The sequence below is a fragment of the Mya arenaria genome, chromosome 1 (assembly GCF_026914265.1).
Source record: "Mya arenaria isolate MELC-2E11 chromosome 1, ASM2691426v1".
NCBI classification, from domain to species: domain Eukaryota; kingdom Metazoa; phylum Mollusca; class Bivalvia; order Myida; family Myidae; genus Mya; species Mya arenaria.
This window is the reverse complement of record NC_069122.1, coordinates 38,288,562-38,303,501: the sequence shown is the minus strand read 5'-3', so window position 1 is coordinate 38,303,501 and position 14,940 is coordinate 38,288,562. Positions and strand designations below refer to the sequence as shown.

Here is a 14,940-nt window from a genome sequence, read left to right as displayed (position 1 = left end):
ATTTAGTTATATATATTACATATAAAATTTTAGACTTCTTTTATCAATGTAAGGGCAATAACTTCTATGTTACTAACAAATCATTGCAGCATCAAGCAAAAAGTGTACACAGTTCATGTTAGTTTCATTAAATTATGTCATAAGGTTTAACATAAGTTACTGTGGTTGGACCAATCTTAGCTGTTTTCCATTACATTAAGGGCAACAACTCTTGTGTTACCGACCTGATCGAGATGATCAGTTTGTGTAACTGATCCTGTGTAATCGAAAATTGATCTATGGTTATACACACTTTCCATAATTTTCATTACTTTATGTCCAACATTTAAATAGTAATGAATCCAGACGGATAGACGGAAAGACAAACGGAAGGACGGACGAATGGACAAAGCACATCTATAGCCTTATACCATTTCTTTCGGCGGAGGGAAATAAAAAAAAATACCTGGGTTGTTGTGCTGGTTTGAACGTTACCACCTACTCTTGCGCGGTGTGATATTCTCCCACGAAACACAGATGGCACCAAATTGCAGATGCTCGATTTACCCGAGCCTAAAGGCCCCAACAATAGATGAAATGTGGCACGTCGAGTCCTTCTGGCGGGTGAATGCCTTTGACTTCTTCTTTCAAGCTCCGCAACACCTACAACAAACAAGGTTTCCGTGTTATAAATGACTACGATAGCGCATGTGCATATACATGCATGTTAGCATCTTCAAATCAGAATAACGCTATTCTTTGAACAACATTAAACGTTTGATCATATTGTTACTTTCTTCAGTGTTTAATTCCTTATTATAGGAACGATACAGTCCCACGCAAGAGGCTTTTTGACAGTTTGTTAAGCTGTTGGATTGCCGCTGCTAATCATAAGATTCAAGATAGTATGATTCGAATTGTTATTGAGCATGAAATATTACGTTATTTGACCACCATGAGGCATGCTTAATTCTAAAGTAGCATTTAATGTTCCCTGCATACGTCTGAACATAAATGTGGCATACTGATCACATAATTAGAAGAACATGAATAGAAAATCCCTCGCTGTTTGTGAACAAATTTGGAAGTTGTTTAAAATAAGTTGTTTAAACAGATATTTTACAATTTACTGTGATGTGAATACATTATCTCACATAGACACTGCTGAACCTAACTACTGTTACGCTGACCGATTCGGTGACCCCAACGGTCAATTATATTTTTGTGCTTTGACTTTGAAGTGTGGTCTGTCTGTGTTGCTTCTACTTTGTGTTTTTCTCGATTAGTATATGTAAGACACTTGCCTTGTACATTTTAAGCAGGGTTTTATTTTGTTAACATTTTAGCTACTAGGCTTGTCCATGTAGTTTCATATTACATACAACTGTCTTGGAACGGAGGAAGAAACACTTATAACAGCAACAAGAGCCTCAAAAACAAAACTTTATTAGAGGCCATAAAAACAAACGTTAATTTTTTCTTCCCTGGTATATTAAAATTTACCTTGGGCCCGAATTCTGCAGTTTTCCGTCAAAGAGTCGGTAAAGCCGGCGGTTTTCTTTGGCCATCTTATAAGAAAACAAATAAATTGAAACCTTTTAATATATATATATATATATATATATATATATATATATATATAGATATATATATATATATATATATATATATATATATATATATATATATATATATATATATATATATATATATATATATATATATATATATATATATATATTATTATTATTTTTTTTTTTGTTATACTTGATACGCAAAGTTAACGATTAAATTATTTTTCCTGAACATCTTGTGCACTGTTGTATACGGATGATATAGCCATATGATTTAAATTCATTTGATAATGTTATTCTGATTCCCTGCTGATAAATTAATACAGTAAATGTATCTGTATTGCACATGAATGGACATAAACAGTAAACCATATGATATAATAACATTAAAAGATACGGACGAACCAGAACAAATATATTAAGTATATTCTTTTGATGTAGGACAGAAAACACCATAAACGCTCACTTTTGTTTAACCCTTTTTAGATATACGACGATTTGCAAATACCAATTTTAAGCTCAGTGTTTACCTTTGACGGCATAAACGTCCAACTCTGTCACTCTAATGTGTCCGTTGTTGAATTCCTTGGATGATATTCCCGCAGTGTCGTAATTTTTACCGAAGTGAAGTTGCATGTTTCCATTCAGATTGTATTCTCCAGAAGAAGACTTTTGAATTATACTACTAAATGTAAATACGTTATACACAGTACCACCTCCAAATATCGGACCCACGTGTGATGCTGAATGAGTGACTGTTTTCCGATTTTAACTGAACATTTCTTAAGCGTTTTAAGGCCAGAAAAATACATTTGGTATAAAAATGCCGAGTTGTCAGTTCTGCTTCCAGCACCCGATTCCCAGCTCAACCCCGTGTATCCTCCATACACGGAACTCTCCTTGTTGTACAAGACTGTTAGTGTTGGTCCTTGGTTGTCACATTTCTGATGAAACACACTCGCGTCACAGCCATCCATTGTTATGCTATACAGCAGATTGAATGTTTTTGGCCCAGTTCCGATCCAGGATTCAATTTGCTCAAAGTCCTTTTCTGTTAAACTCTTACCCATACTTGAACTCAAACTTTAGTTGATGTATCTTGAGAAATTATTGTCATCAAATACAGTCGGTTCTTTCAAATGCACTTTATTAACTTTATTTACTTCCTTGTTACGAATGAAGAAAGAATGACTACTCTAATGTACTTAGGATAACATGCACTTATGCCAAAGCAATAGTTTTCATCCGAGTAAATGTATTAATTTATTATTCTGCCATTTATCCCTGATCTAGTTTGATGTTCACATAGTTATACTACTCAAAGTAGTTCACCTAAACCTATTTTGGTTTCAAAATATCTACCTTTATGGTGATTAAGTGCTTTAATATAAACTAAGGCGCTGTATTATTGCGGACACTTTTTAGTTAAAGTTTACTTAATGCCTCTAGGAGAAACATAACAAGAGTGAAAGGGAAACATTTGTCATATACGTTAATGCAATTTGAAAGTCTTTCAACCCGTTTTAAACAACAAGCGGTTTTGCTGCAGTTGACAATCAATATACACAACAACTTCTTCAATAATAGTGTTTACATTATATATGATATATTATGCTTATCTATATGATACAAAATTAGGTTGTGCTACTCTTATTAGCTTAAATCGTAGTTTTTTACTAGAATTGATAGGACAAAACTAAATTTAATATAATTGTAAATAAGGGCCAAACATTCAGTAAATTACTTCTAATAATGAAAGAAATGGATCCCTTAAAATGAAGAAATTATTGATTGTGCATGCTTAAAGAACTTTATGTAGCCAAGCAACTCTGATACAACAACTGCATTTAACATCTCTTAGAAGTGAAAAATAACATAACACAAAATCAGTTAAAAACTGGTAACATGTTAACTATGAAAACATGTGTTGTTTAGATTAAAATGGTAGCATAAATACTACTTAAACTTTTAAAATACCTAAAAAAATTAAAATGATAAATGGATTTGACAAACATCATGTTAATAGTTTAATTAGTTAAATTTCAACGCGTTGCTATAAACAATTTAAAACTTAAGAGATTACGTTTGAAGTGGCAATTGAAAAATTTCCATTTGATTCACATTCGAATGATTACGTATTCAGGAGAAGCAACGCCAAAACTTTCACAGTTAGAGAAGACAGTCATTGGCAAAGTACATAACATCAATGAGCTGAGCAACAATATGCACCACCTCCGGTGGACTGTGCATTACCAGCACACACATATATCCAACTTGAACAGAAAAGGAAGGGTCACAAGTCAGGCTGTGATCCGGTTAAAAAGCTGTTTGGTTCCAGTAGTCATAGCCAGGGTGGCGGGACTATACATCACGGCGGTTCAAGGGTGACTAATCTTTCACACCACACTCAGAGCATCCATTCTTTTCACAGACCAGACACTCACAGTCATCACAAACCGGACACAGACTATCACGTATGGATATAACAGGCCTTCACAGTATTCATCTCGGTAATGATCACACAACTACAAGTCATCCAGAGACATTTCACATTCATTAGAAATCCATCAGACCACTGAAGCAGGTGTGCACGAAAACTATACAAAGCATCAATATAATCATACTCACCATCATCAACATCATCATCACCGAAATGGCACAAACCGGAGCCACACAGGCTCTAATGAATCACGCGATAGTCGAAATCATCAAAGTCCGTACATGGCAATGACAATTCATGGAGTAATAAACCTCGTCACAACCGATCAACGCACCGCAGACAAGGTTGGTATCAATGAAGACATTTACCTTTTTAGCCATATATTGATCAATTCTTGTACTTTAAATAACGAATTAAAAAATAAAGATTACGTTGTAACGGTCCAACAATTATTTATTATAATCCCCTAACGTAAGAGAGAAGAACATTTCTTTCAGTAAAGTGACAATCTTATTCAAAATCAATACATGCACATGTATAACAAACATAACTTTTGAGTGATCAATCTTTACTGAATATTGCGATTATGGAAAATATTAATTACTGATAACAAGAATGTAACCCTGTATTTAATAGATGTAAAACCAAACATATCAAATGATTGGTGCGAGCTAAAATATTTACAGTGATTTACTATCACCTCATAAGTTAGAAATAACGTTTTTTTTCTGCACAATTATTTCAAATTAGACTGGAATCATTCATAAGAATAATTGTTTTGGACATTTATTCATCCTGTATATCTAAACAACTGTACAATCTGTGGCAAACCTTATTTTTGAGTAATAGTGCATCTTTAAACTAACATTGACAAGTCCATTTGTTCTTAGTGGTAAATAATTGCCGTGGTCATACATTTGTGAACTATTTTCCTACCGATTATTTAGGCTCGCAGTGACATTGTTACTTCTCCATTTGATGTCAACTGGATCACCAGACTCTTTTCAGAGACGTTTTCTAATTTGACAAATTTACATCATTACATGTGTACACTTTATATATTACTTATACGATATATTGTTTTCTTCACATGGTTCGGTGGTATTGCGTTTTCGGCATATTCGGACCATGACACACCAGACACTTCAACAAAGTAAGTAATCTTTCACGCAAAGAATGAAACATAGGTGTCCTTATGTTGTAAAGAAAACAAGTTATCTGTTAAAATTACTTAGGCTTGAAGCTGACGTCTTTGTTATGATAGTGCCTTTTGTGGTATCAAAAGCCCTAAAATACAATTGACATCTCATGACTGAATGAGAATGTTTAATAGACAACTTAAACAGCTCTATAAATAAACTATTTACTGAAATGATAATATAATGGTCCACCACCATAAACCCATAGCATGGGAATTTACGTTGAAAATACTATTTCCTTGGATACGCAACTATATTTTCACCCACAAATATACATGTTCAAAGCGTTCTTCATGTATCAAAAATATGAATATTATTTTAGAACATGTGAAGTTACTAAGTTTTGACATGACACAGTGATTTTTTAATTTATTTTTGTCGCATAATGTAAACAAAATGTGATTAAAAATGGAAACATATACACTTCGTTTAATATTTGTCTGGTTCTTGTCAACAACGGTACAGGTTATAGTCCCAACACCGGTGTATTCACCTGCCCGGAAGGCGGAACCTACATGTTCACGTTTGTCATTGGCCAGCGAGACGCCAATCACTACATGTGGGCGGAGCTTGGTCTTAACAGCGCGAACGTGATTGACGCAGCAGTCGATACATACCACCAATACCAAGACATTCAGGGCAGGAACACCGTCATCTTGAAACTGAAGCAGGGGGACGAGGTGTGGGTGGATGCAACACATTCTGGGAGCCACGTCGAGGGCAGTACAACTCTGAGACTTTCCAGTTTCACTGGACTTTATTTGTATTCAAAATAAAAAAGTTTACAGGGAATAAGTGTTGGTTATATGCATACATGCAAATAATTAGCATAATTGCTGAAGCGAAGCTGCTTCCCTGTATGGGTCTTGTTTATTTTCGATATCTCGTGGCAAAGAACAAGGCTAACTAGTAGTTTAAAGGGGTTAAGGATATATCGCAAAGTAAATATGAAAAGATAAAGTATGATGAATTTATACTGTTTCAACAATCTACAACGTACATAGGTAATAACAAATGGATACGTCTTAAACAAAAGTATGCAAATGATACACTTGTTCAAACAAAGCTTATGTTACATTTTAAATTCAAAATATGTCAAAATCATTTGAAAATCATTTGAAATCATTGTTTAATTTCCATAGTGTTCACATGGAAATTCTTACTATCTCAACACTACATGTTGAAATTAAAATTTAAAGGTATTCGAATATTCTATTTGTCTGATGATTTTATTTAATCCCCTGTACCATCAAATTTCGATGCATGGTGACCCTTTCATGGCTGGTATCATTTGAAAAGAATTGCTTACTGATTACTGATATGTTAAATAGATGACCGAACTTACATTAAGATAAAGTAATTTCTGTCTTATTTTTTTTTCTTTATTTCAATTAAAATCGGATATGAAATGACCTATTTTGCAATCACAAGGTGTCTCGGTATATTTTTTCATCTCTTTACAAAGAACACCCAAACTTATATGGGGTAACCATGCCTTCCAAATATACATATTTAAATATCGAACACCTTAAGTATTTGACGGTGAAAAGAACGTTAACATGTGTATACATCAAATTATTTAAGCAGTGTATGCTCCAAACTCTTCACCGTCAATCCCATTTGAAGAATGATATAGAAAGCATTACTGGTATTCGTTTTCAGTAAAGTTAATCATTTGATGTCTTTAACATTTTCCACGTTAATTTATGAAAATATTTAGGCAGTGTCTGATCCGCGCACATCACTATGAGCCTGACCGCTATTTGCATTTCCCCTACTTCTACTTTGCTTATCTTTCATGTTTTCCAAATAATCCTCTGCAAAGAAAAGGATCTGTCTGACAGCAAGCAGAGCAAGGATGTTGATGTTCTCGTCGCTTTCCATTTCCTCCTCGTAGTTTTTAACAGGCAGAATGCTGTTCCGTGGAAGGTTCAGTAGGTCCGCAACATTGTAAACGAGGTCTTTGACTGCTGGGCTAAGGAAAGTGTTACTAATATTCTCAGCCGACTGCTCGCAGAGTTTGTCAATTTTTGTGATCAACGCCGCTTGTGGTATTCCTAGAAGTAAAATACATGTAATTATGAACTTTTTCTTCAGTTTAAATAACTGCACGTATGCATTATGCATGTATACACAATAAACTTAAAGTGACAGTCTTATTCAAAATCAATACATACACATGTATAACAAACATATTTTGAAAGATTATCCTTTGGCTACTTAATAAATAATGCATTTATTAAAAATATTAACTACTGATAATATGATTGCAACCGTGTATTTAATAGCAGAAGGCGCAAAAATATTAAATGATTAATGAAATCTGAAAGATTAACTTTGATCTAGTTTAGTCTCATTAGGTAAAAATTCCGTGTTTTATGCTCATTTCTTTCAATTTAAACTCGATATCCGGCATAAGAACCATTGTTTTCGACATAAAATTTGATTAATCCTTTTTGGAATATTAAAACAATATGATTTATTGCGGTAAATCTTATTTGGGAGTAAGAGTGCACATTTAATCTTAAAACAAATGTGTTATTGATATATTTTTCATAAAAATGTACTTTCTACGAATTAATCTGAATTAGGTATAATGCTCATATTCATATAAAAATGCAGATACTCTCCAAAAAGATAGCCACAGTTTGTTTATAATTATCCATACATATTATTTTTACCCTTTCTGGTCAATAGATCCCGATAGGACAGTAGTTTTTGCAGCATTGACTTGGACATATCGCCAACAATCAAACCATCCAGTACAAACACAGCGCAGTGGATTTTGTTTTTTAACGCGGCTTGATGACGAAATTCGGCGTCGTCACATTTTAAGAGATGTGTTGGTGACATCTGCAAAACAAACCCAACAACATCATCCATCATATTCAGTACCCGTAAATCATGTTTTTCTAAGTAAGTTACGTGATATTACTTTCGTTATGTTTATTGCAAAAAGACTGTCATTTATTGATAATGTTCGCATTAATCATTTTTTAAACAAATAATTCAATATATGCTGGGTTTGCGCCTGTAGTTCATACATTTAAAACTTGATATAGATATCACCCTAGATATTATCAGTATGCATTTGTTAAAGTTGATTATCTCAAGATAGAATAAATAAATATAACATCTACCTCATAAAAATCCGGAACGTGACCGTCAAGTATGAAATTGCATTGCAGAAGGTCCAATGTGTCCGTCTCCGCTACGCCTCTCGTATCGTAGAGCTGAAGGCTGACTGTATCCCCAAACGTGTAAGGCGTAAGCTGTAATCGTATTTAAATTATCTGTGAACATGGCTATCTTTGTTGACCAGTATCTGTCTGTGATATTCTATTACATCACGATTTCATATAGAAAACCATAGTTAGAATTATGCCATCAATGCATCAGCAACGTATGGCTACAAAGGGATGATATGGAAATAATATTATCTGTCATGTGTTTCCGTTCCGGATAGAAAAATCCGACCCGTGGGTACCTGCGAAATGCCAGGTAACGAGGCTTGCTGAGGTACCGGCTACGCAGCAAATCCGAGGGTCGGATTTTTCTAGCATATATTGCATTACATTTGTTTGTGAAAGCTTACATAGAAAAACGCATTTTTTTTGCGTGCGATGATGTTTTCTGACGTCATGACGCGCAGCATTTTTTAATCACTGCATGCGTCAAGAATTTCCTTCAGTATCACATCTTTTAAGAGTAATTTTGTTTTGTTTTGTTTTGAAGATATAATTTTGTAAAGTTAATGTTTATGGAATTCATCTATTGAAATATCATAATTATGGTAACATTAAGTGTATAATAAAATATATAAAAACATATTACGCCACAGCGCGTGACTCATCATTGTCTTGTCGCCGATGCCGTTATTTGCCGAATTTCGCATCGAATGCAATTGTTATTCTTTCTAAAGGCCAAATCAAGTATAATCATTGCATTACTTTAAAGGCAATAGTGATGATTCTGACAACACATTTGCATATACAACAACACTATAGTGGTACAAAAATATGTAAGTTTCACTAATTTCTGTCATTTAGTTATATATAAATATATAACATTTGAGATTTCTTTTATCAGTGTAAGGGCAATAACTTCTATGTTACTGACAAATCATTGCACCATCAAGCAAAAAGTGTACACAGTTCATGCAAGTTTCATTAAACTATGTCATTAGGTTTAAAATAAGTAACTGAGGTTGGACCAATTTTAGCTGTTTTCCATTACATTAAGGGCAACAACACTTGTGAAACTGACTTGATCGAGATGAATCCTGCACGAGAACCATTGCAATATATTTATACGCATTTGGCATAACTTTAATTTATTTCTATCAGTTGGTTATATAGTAATGGCTATAGACAGATGTATAGTCATTTTCACTAATAAAACGGCAAGAACTCTTGTGTTACTGACCCGATCTAGACGGATCTTGCGCGTTCACCACCGTACTATAGTTATACACACTCCACACAATTGTTTTTTAAGATCGGTATATCAGTTACATAGAATGCCTGAGGACGACTCATAAGCGTTTTTCATTAATTAAATGGCAATGACTTTTGTGTAACTGATCCTATGTAATCAAATCTTGATCTATGGTTATACACACTTTCCATAAGTTTCATTACTTTATGTCCAACATTTAAATAGTAATGAATCCAAACGGATATACGAAAAGACAAACAGAAGGACGGACGGATTGACAAAGCACATCTATATCCTTATACCATTTCTTTTGGCGGAGGAAAATAAAGAAAATACCTGGGTTGTTGTGCTGGTTTGAACGTTACCACCTACTCTTGCGCGGTGTGATATTCTCCCACGAAACACAGATGCCACCAAATTGCAGATGCTCGATTTACCCGAGCCTAAAGGCCCCAACAATAGAATGTTGAAATGTGGCACGTCAAGTTCTTCTGGGGGATTGATGCCTTTCACTTCTTCTTTCAAGCTCCCCAACACCTACAAAAAACAAGGTTTCTGTGCTATTAATGACTACGATAGCGCATATACATGCATGTTAGCATCTTCAAATAAGAATAACGCTTTTCTTCGAACAACATTAAACGTTTGATCATATTGTTCAGTGTTTAATTCTTAATTATAGGAACGATACAGTCACACGCCATAGGCTTTTTGACAGTTTGTAAAGCTGTTGGATTGCCACTGCTAATCATAAGATTCAAGATAGTATGATTCGAATTGTTATTGAGCATGAAATCTTACGTTATTTGCCCACCATGAGGCATGTTTAATTCTTAAGTAGCATTCAATGCTCTCAGCATACGTCTGAACATAAATGTGGCATACTGATCACATAATTAGAAGAACGTGAATAGAAAATCCCTCGCTGTTTGTGAACAAATTTGAAAGTTGTTTAAAATAAGTTGTTTAAACAGATATTTAACAAGTTACTGTGATGTGAATTAATTATCTCACATAGACACTACTGAACCTAACTACTGTTACGCTGACCGATTCGGTGACCCCAACAGTCAATTATATTTTTGTGCTTTGACTTTGAAGTGTGGTCTGTCTGTGTGCTTCTACGTTGTGTTTTTTTTTCGATTAGTATATGTAAGACACTTGCCTTGTACATTTTAAGCAGGGTTTTATTTTGTTAACTTTTTAGGTACTAGGCTTTTCCCTGTAGTTTCATATTACATACAACTGTCTTGGAACGGAGGATGAAACACTTAAAACAGCAACAATTTTTTCTTCCCTGGTATATTAAAATTACCTTGGGCCCGAATTCTGCAGTTTTCCGCCATGGAGTCGGTAAAGCCGGCGGTTTTCTTTGGCCATCTAAGAAAAAAAAAATTGAAACCTTTTAATATATATATATATATATATATATATATATATATATATATATATATATATATATATATATATATATATATATATATATATATATATATATATATATATATATATATGATTTAAATTCATTTCATAATGTTATTATGATTCCCTGCTGATAAATTATTACAGTACATGCATCTGTATTGCACATGCATGGACATACACAGTAAACCATATGATATAATAACATTAAAAGATACGGACGAACCAGTACAAATGTATTAGGTATATTCTTTTGATGTAGGACAGGAAACACCATAAACGCTCACTTTTGTTTAACCCTATTTAGATATACAAGGATTTGCAAATACCAATTTAAAGTTCATTGTTTACCTTTGACGGCATAAACCTCCAGCTCTGTCACTCTAATGTGTCCGTTGTTGAATTCCTTGGATGATATTCCCGCAGTATCGTAGTTTTTACCGAAGTGTGTTTGCATGTCACCATTCAGATTGTATTCACCCGAAGAAGACGTTTGAATGCTGTTACTAAATGTAAATACGTCAAACTTATGATTACTTCCAAATAACGGACCCAAGTCTGTTGCTGAACAAATGGCTGTGTGTCCGGTTTTTACTGGATATTTCTTAGGCGTGTTAAGGCCAGAATAATACAATTGGTATAAAAATGCAGCATTGTCAGTTTGATCCAATCTAGTTGTCGGTGTGGACCAACTAACACTTGTGTATCCTCCATACACGGAACCTTCCTTGTTGTACATGACTGTAAATGTTGGTCCTTGGTTGTCACATTTCTGATGAAACACACTCGCGTAACAGCCATCCCTCGTTATGCTGTACAGCAGATTGAATGTTTTGGGTCCAGTTCCAATCCATGATTCAACTTGATCAAAGTCTTTTTCTGTTAAACTCTTAACCATATTTGAATTAAAACTTCAGAAAGATAACCAAACACTCTCGATCTCCTTAAAATGCCCTTATTTTATAATATTATGTTCTTAAAACCTACACCTCTAATAAACAGTTTTTACTTCCTTGTTCTAATTGAAGAAAGAAAGACAACTCTAACGTAATAGGGATAACATGCACTATTACGCAGGTATTAATGGTTTTCATTTGTTCTTACTTTTAATATATTGTTTTAATATTCCGCCATATAAACCCTGATCAAGTTTGATGATAACATCATTGTATTATGCAAAGTTGTTTAGCTGAGCCCAATTTGGTATCTACCTTTATGGTGAAAATGCTTTAAAACTTATATTGGTGCAATTCGACATGAAGATACAACATTCGGAACTCCTCGGCCATTTTTATCAAAACAACCTCGGATGTATGCCGGTACATCAGTTAAAGTAGTTCGTAAATTTTCAATTATATCATTAATTAAATGTAGTGTTTTAGAATTGTATTTATTGATATATAAATTAAATTGATTGCCAGTGAAATGTATTATTGCAAACATAATTAAGATTGCGAAGAGTTAAGACATAAAGTTTAACTGCTAAATAAAATTACTAAGCGAGCTACTTGCAGCGGACTTAAACGTACCACTTTTTGAGTATGTTAACCGCCAAAATACATCGGACGTTGTTTTCGATAAAAATGGCCGAGGAGTCCCAAATGGAAGATACAACATATATAAGTCACAAGGGCGAGATTGGAATAATTTCATTTAACCCCGGCTGATATTTAGTTTGATCGATTTTAAGATATTTTCAATAGATTTAACTTGACAGAGAAAAATATAGATACATTCATCCATTCAGACAATTCTTTCCCCCCAAATTTGAATGCATATACAGTATATATTCTTAGCAAACCGAAAGTAAAAGTAATTTGAGCACTCTCGAGTTCAACGTGACCTTTAGTTTATAGTTTATTTATTGATTTATGCCCGATTTCGAATACAGCTCTGTATACTCGTAAATGAATCAACCTCGAGGCAGTTTCTTTCGTGGAAACCACTACAGGTGTCCTTCTTGAAATTCGAAGAAACCCCATCGCTGATGGGGATCGGACCCACGAACTATTAAGTAATGGTTTACAACAATACAAATGCCTTCAAAATAAATATGAAAGGGTGATTGTCAAAACCTAAGTATAAGATGAACTGAAGTAAAAAATGCCTCAAGATAAATATTAGTTTTGTATAATATGATACATCAATTAACTGCACTTGCATGATAAGGATCGGAAATGTAGTTTTGCAAATATGGAGAAAATACTGAAGTCTTCTATCAATATTAAGGTCAACGAATTTTTCTACATAACTGCATTGCATTATTCAAAATTACTATTTTTAAAGGGTATTTTCTTATGCATTCTGTTTATAAATATCAATGCTCAAAATTCCAAAGAAACTAATTTTAAAGCGCAAAATGTAAAATCTCAAAAATAGTAAATTAAACTGAAGTACAATTTTTCCTCCGGAATAATTTTTCTTTGTAATGTTGACTTTTTATTTTAATTAATATTATCTATGATATTGTGCGCTTTTAAAAAAACAGCAAAATAGTGCAAACTTTGTATCATTCTATGACTTTCTATGGTGAAATCATTTCGGAATGAGGCTGACAACTGACATAAGTAGTTTTGTGATATTGGAACCTTGACTATCCAACACAGACGCTGGTGAATGTTTTGTATTTAATATGAAATAGCCTGTTCGATGCATATGGTAGTATGTTAAACAATGATGTCGAGTTCTTGAAAGCCGGTTACCCGCAGTAGACAGTCGCCACAATGCTAACACAGAAATCGCATATTTGCACGTACAGGTATTCACAGCTGATCCTAAACATCATTTATATACATTGCAAACATCTCGAAAGTCAATACAATCATTGACGCAGTTTTACATGGAAACAATCAAGATCATTATCGACATTAACACCATCACCTACAGAGTGCCAAACAACAGAGCAACACACTTCAGAGTCTCTAAATAATATATCGCAAGGTGAAAGTATTTTATACAATTCAACCATATCGGATGACCACCAACACCACCAGAAACTCATGCGCATCACTGCAGTACATTCCCAGCCCATGCATAATTATAGGAAATCAGGCGCAACATCTACATAACGCCTCAACCGAGCAACAAGCTGCAGGTAGGGTGGAAAATGCAGTGGTTATAGTATTTTATCTCTTTTTAATGGCAATCAAATCTACTTTACAATAATACAATAATACGTTGGCATAAGCTATTGGAACTCTTATGTAAAACAATCCATGTGTAGTTGTTATTTTCCATATCAGCAATATCATGCAAACATGTGTAAACAAAACTTCTGTACAGCTTTATGCGTGTGTAATGAATTAGCGATATAAAGTGACTGTGCACTACAAAAATACTTATTTCATTTACAAGCCCAGTAGCCAAAAGTTTAAAACAAACCCCGTTTAATGGCACAGGGTAAACACCAAAGACATAGAACACAAAAACAAACTATCACAAATAATTGCAAACAAGAAACATAGAACAAAAGCACAAACCTACACAAACAACACAGTACATATATATCTTTTAATAATATAAATATGTTACTAATACTTACCAAAATAGAGTTAAAATGATGTTTTAAACATGACTTACATGTACGTGCATTGGTATGTTAATGTAGGAGATAAACAACAATTTATAATCGATCAATTCCAGCAAGAGTCCTTTTATGCGCATTTACGCTTTTCGCTAGTATATCATCAACGAGATATGAATATAGGGTTCGGTGCTAGGCACTCGGGCTGTAAACCATTTTGCGGGCCTTTGCAGATGGTAACGACCCCAAAAAGGTGTATTATCGCTATTATCGCATAAAATTCACACCATGAGAAACGTTTGTGTTTAAAAAGGCTGCTAAATGTCAAGAAAATGCAAAAACAGTTAGTTCAAAATAACCTTCATT

The 14,940-nt window shown here is 33.9% G+C and overlaps 1 protein-coding gene across 1 annotated transcript; it reads right to left on the bottom strand.

Annotated features, from left to right (window-relative positions):
• Positions 1 to 5,976: 5,976 nt before the first annotated feature.
• On the bottom strand, positions 5,977 to 12,054 carry LOC128233167 (interferon-induced protein 44-like). Its single transcript, XM_052946994.1, has 6 exons — positions 11,403 to 12,054; positions 10,945 to 11,009; positions 9,966 to 10,166; positions 8,333 to 8,464; positions 7,874 to 8,045; positions 5,977 to 7,249 (listed from the first exon to the last, which is right to left on the bottom strand). The coding sequence occupies exons 1-6, from the start codon at positions 11,947 to 11,949 to the stop codon at positions 6,909 to 6,911; spliced, it is 1,458 nt and encodes a 485-aa protein (XP_052802954.1). The 5' UTR covers positions 11,950 to 12,054; the 3' UTR covers positions 5,977 to 6,908.
• Positions 12,055 to 14,940: the final 2,886 nt, after the last annotated feature.

What these genes read in the sequence shown, in the direction of transcription:
- LOC128233167 (XM_052946994.1), bottom strand. Translation starts at nt 11,949, where the DNA reads ATGGTTAAGAGTTTAACAGAAAAAGACTTTGATCAAGTTGAATCATGG. An exon ending in CTGCAGAATTCGGGCCCAAG is followed by an intron (nt 10,167 to 10,944) that starts GTAATTTTAATA and finishes TGTTTTTTGTAG; the next exon opens with GTGTTGGGGAGCTTGAAAGA. An exon ending in AAACCAGCACAACAACCCAG is followed by an intron (nt 8,465 to 9,965) that starts GTATTTTCTTTA and finishes ATACGATTACAG; the next exon opens with CTTACGCCTTACACGTTTGG.